This window comes from Caenorhabditis briggsae (genome assembly GCF_000004555.2).
Source record: "Caenorhabditis briggsae complete genome, chrII, whole genome shotgun sequence".
Lineage (NCBI taxonomy): Eukaryota > Metazoa > Nematoda > Chromadorea > Rhabditida > Rhabditidae > Caenorhabditis > Caenorhabditis briggsae.
In genome coordinates this window covers 11,024,957-11,029,046 of record NC_013486.2, presented here as the reverse complement: position 1 = coordinate 11,029,046, position 4,090 = coordinate 11,024,957, and the positions used below count along the sequence as shown (strand labels likewise).

General features: G+C 41.9%; 2 protein-coding genes across 2 annotated transcripts in view; both read left to right on the top strand.

The window, feature by feature from the left end:
• Positions 1–1,324: 1,324 nt before the first annotated feature.
• Cbr-men-1 lies at positions 1,325–3,372 on the top strand (the record flags this gene model as incomplete). The annotated part of the gene is made up of 5 exons (XM_045242675.1): positions 1,325–1,350; positions 1,395–2,296; positions 2,346–2,809; positions 2,856–3,188; positions 3,235–3,372. 5 exons carry the CDS (start codon positions 1,325–1,327, stop codon positions 3,370–3,372), a joined length of 1,863 nt encoding a protein of 620 aa, XP_045100348.1.
• A 389-nt stretch (positions 3,373–3,761) lies between these two features.
• The window catches only part of CBG20661, a gene marked incomplete at both ends in the record, with an annotated part of 1,476 nt that continues 1,147 nt past the window's right edge, over positions 3,762–4,090 (top strand). The window contains one exon of the mRNA XM_002631451.1: positions 3,762–3,950. Within this exon, the coding sequence (XP_002631497.1) occupies positions 3,762–3,950 (189 nt within the window). The remainder of the gene's footprint in view (positions 3,951–4,090) is intronic.

The following is a 4,090-nucleotide window of genomic DNA, read 5'->3' as shown; positions in this document are numbered from 1 at the left end:
AGCAATCGCGGTGTTTTCAACCTCCTCATGGCAATGCACACATGGAACAAGACCTTCGCCAATCCGTTTGCATACGACGCAATTCCATCGAGAGTGCTCATACAGGTCTCCATATTCGTTTCGGTATTCTTCATCGATGTTTGGCATAGAAGCAGTTATAGAGTGTTGACGTGGACTTGGTTCAACAAAGCAAGCGGTTGGACCGATAGGACGATCAAATACAGTTCGTCTGTTGAAAAGTGCACACTCCACATGCGCCCATGTGGAATCTTTCCGATTTGACACGGAATGAGAGCTCAAAAAAAAAATACAAAGCCCCCCGAATTAATAGTGGAAATTTTAAATTTCTTGTCAGCACAAAGATCACAATTGACTTGTTTGATATTTACTTCTGGGTTTTTGTCTTCATCTATTTTGTTCCGCACTCGTGCTTGAGCCAACAGCTGTGCCGTCTTTCAAACCGATTTGATTCAGACATCTGTTTTTCGATACTAGAAATATGTTTAAAAATACGATTTCATGCAATACAAGGAGCTCATGACAGTCAAGACAATAGAAATATGTTGATCAAAACCCAAAGACTGATGTTTGTCCGATAATTGACTAATTCGATGGCAAGGTCATCAACAACATGTTTTTGAAAATTTCCTTGTAAATAAATACCAGGAAAAGATACCTTTAGACTGACTTTATATTCCAAAAACTTTTTTCCTCTTTTTCTCTCCTCCTCTTTCTCTCTACTTCGAGCATTTTTTGTTTTTCTTCCTGCTCTCCCCCTCACAATGACTCTTGAGCACTCTTTGCCGCCCAGCCATTTTGGTTTTCCTTTTCATTTTATTGTTTTCAAAGGTTCCGAACAAGCATAGTTTTTTAATGTTCCGCCCGTTTTCCATTTCGTTCCCTATGTCTCTTCAAAGTGCACTTCACTCAGTTTATCCGTGATGAATACGAATAGATCGATACATGTCGGGAAAAGAAGGGACATCGCCTTTTTCTGGCTTCTCCCTTTTGCATCTAACGCATTGGATTCTATCGATTTCCATGCTTATTCACATCCGAAACAAAAAAGTTTTGCTGATTTCTCCCACACATGACACATTCGTCTGCAACATTTCCATCTCCATATTTCATATTTTTATCAGAAGAAATTGTACTCCTCTCGCCTTATCTTTCACCTCATTTTCACCCCATTGTCACCTATCGGCTTATCAGAGCCTGTTTCACGTGTTACAACACATTTTCTGGTGCCGAAAGTTCAAATCCTTGGCCATTTCAGAGCCTCCAAAGGCTTCCTGGGTTTTTCAACCACCAACAACTTCCAAACATGCTGAGTCGGCTCTCACCGGCGAGGTAAGCTATAGCTTCAACTGGATTTGTTATTCCAATATTTGCAGCATTCGCCGTCTATCCTCGACAGCCAAATGCTGTAGTGACAAAAACGAACCGGACTTTTCTGATCCAAAAACGCTGGCTCTTCACAAAATGTACCGTCCCGAGCGTATCACTCCATCCAAACGTGGAATCGATTTGCTCAAATCTCCAGGGCTCAACAAAGGAATGGCATTCTCTCTACACGAACGTCAGTATCTTGGAGTTCATGGTCTTTTGCCACCTGCATTTATGACTGAAGAGCAACAAGCATATCGTATCATCACTAAGCTCCGTCAGCAGCCCGACAACCTGGCCAAGTACATCCAGCTCGATTCTCTCCAGGATCGTAACGAGAAACTCTACTATCGTGTCCTCTGTGATAACGTCAAAGAGTTGATGCCAATTGTCTACACTCCAACTGTCGGACAAGCATGCCAACACTTTGGATTTATCTACCGTAACCCAAAAGGACTTTATGTAACTATCAATGACAACAGCATCAGTAAGATCTATCAGATCCTTGCCAATTGGCACACTGAAGACGTTCGGGCTATTGTGATCACTGATGGAGAACGTATTCTTGGACTCGGAGATCTTGGAACATACGGAATTGGAATTCCAGTCGGAAAACTATCTCTCTATGTTGCCCTCGCTGGAATTCGTCCAGAGTGGTGTCTTCCAGTTATCCTGGATGTCGGAACTGATAACACCGAGCTGCTCAACGATCCATTCTACACAGGATTGCGAAGAAAGCGTGTCCGTGGTCCAGAGTATGACACTCTTGTTGACAACTTCATGAAAGCAGCAACAAAACGATTTGGAAGAGATACTCTCATCCAGTTCGAAGACTTTGGAAACCAGAATGCATACAGATTGTTGGATCGATACAAGGGCGAGTATTGTATGTTCAATGACGATATTCAAGGTAAATCTTGCTTTAATAGTTTCATTTTCTCAATTATTCCAATTTTCAGGAACTGCTGCTGTCGTTGTTGCTGGTCTTCTTGCCTCAACACGTGTAACCAAGAAGAAGCTCTCACAAGAGAAGATTGTGTTCTTGGGAGCTGGAGGAGCTGCCACGGGAGTTGCTGAAATGTGTGTTCGCCAAATGATGGATGAGGGTTTGACCGAAGAAGAAGCGTGTGGCCGAATCTACATGGTCGACATCGAAGGACTCATCACCACTTCTCGTATCAAGTCTCTCGGAGAGAGACACGTGAAGTTCGCCAAAGACCTTCCTGATACCAAAAATCTTCTGGAAGTTGTGAGAACTGTGAAGCCAGGAGCCCTGATCGGAGCATCAACTGTGGCGGGAGCATTCACAGAGGACATCATCAAAGAAATGGCTAAAAACAATCCACGCCCAATCATTTTTGCTCTTTCAAACCCAACTAGCAAGGCTGAATGCACAGCGGAAACTGCTTACAGATGCACTAATGTATGTCTTTGAAAAATCGTATTGATTTGTAGTTTAAACTTTTCAGGGAGCCGTTCTCTTTGCATCAGGATCTCCATTTGAGAACGTGGAATTGAATGGGAAACTCTTCAAGCCGGGACAAGGAAACAACGCCTACATCTTCCCAGGTGTGGCACTTGGAGCTGTTCTTTTCGCTGTCAAGAATATTCCGGATAAGCTATTCCTTCTTGCTGCACGTATGGTGGCTGAGGCTGTATCTGAGAAATCGCTGAACACCTATTCTCGTGTCTACCCTCGCCTCAAAGACATTCGTGAACTTTCTGTAAAGATTGCCGTTGAAGTTGGAGAGTATTGTTATCGTCACGATTTGGCAACATTGCATCCAAAACCGGAAGACATGGTAGGACTTTATTTTTAGATTAATTTTTCAAAGTTTCAAATTCCAGGAAATGTTCATTCGCCAAAACTTATACAGTGTTGAATACGATGAGCTGATTAATAAAACCTACGAATGGCCAGCCAAGGATTCGAAACACGGATTCCCAGTTCCAGTATTGAGAAGAACCTCAATGGACGAAGAATAAAACTTTTTTATGATTTTTTTCCAAACTTTCTTCCTTTTTGTCTCATTTCTCTAGTCTCTCTTCAGTTTTACCGTTGTTTTTTCTTTCTGTACCCAATATTATTTATCGTTTTCGCAACCGCACCCAAAATCAGTCAAAGATTTTTATTTTTTTCCCTCTCTTTTTCTTCTTCTATGTGCACTATTCTTCTTATTCTTAAATGACCTACGTGTAAAGCATAATCCCGGATTTAGATCAGTTCTTTTTAAAATAGCTCTAAAAATAAAATCAGTAAATTTTTAGAAAGTTAATATGATGAAGTCAATCCGAATGGGTTTCCAGTTGTCGTAGTTGTCTTTTTCTTATTTTCAGTATGGATCCCAATTCAAACAATATGATTAGTATTCAGAATGTCTCATAATGGCGCAGGAGTGTCAGAAGTGACTGTCAGAGTTCCCATGAACATTGCCCTTGTCAAGTATTGGGGAAAACGAGATGAGCAGTTGATTCTACCATTGAATGACTCAATTTCACTCACAGTCGATAAACTGACAGCCGAGACGACAGTTCGAATGATTCAAGTGGTTGGAGAGAATACGGTAGCCCGCTTTTCTGTTTATATTGTCGGAATAAAAAAAGTGGGACTCGGTGTTTGCGTACTTTGAATCCCGCCTCCCCCATCGACGCTCCGCCCATCGCTTTGCAAGTGCGGCGTGGTGTTTTGGCGCCATTGGGAGAT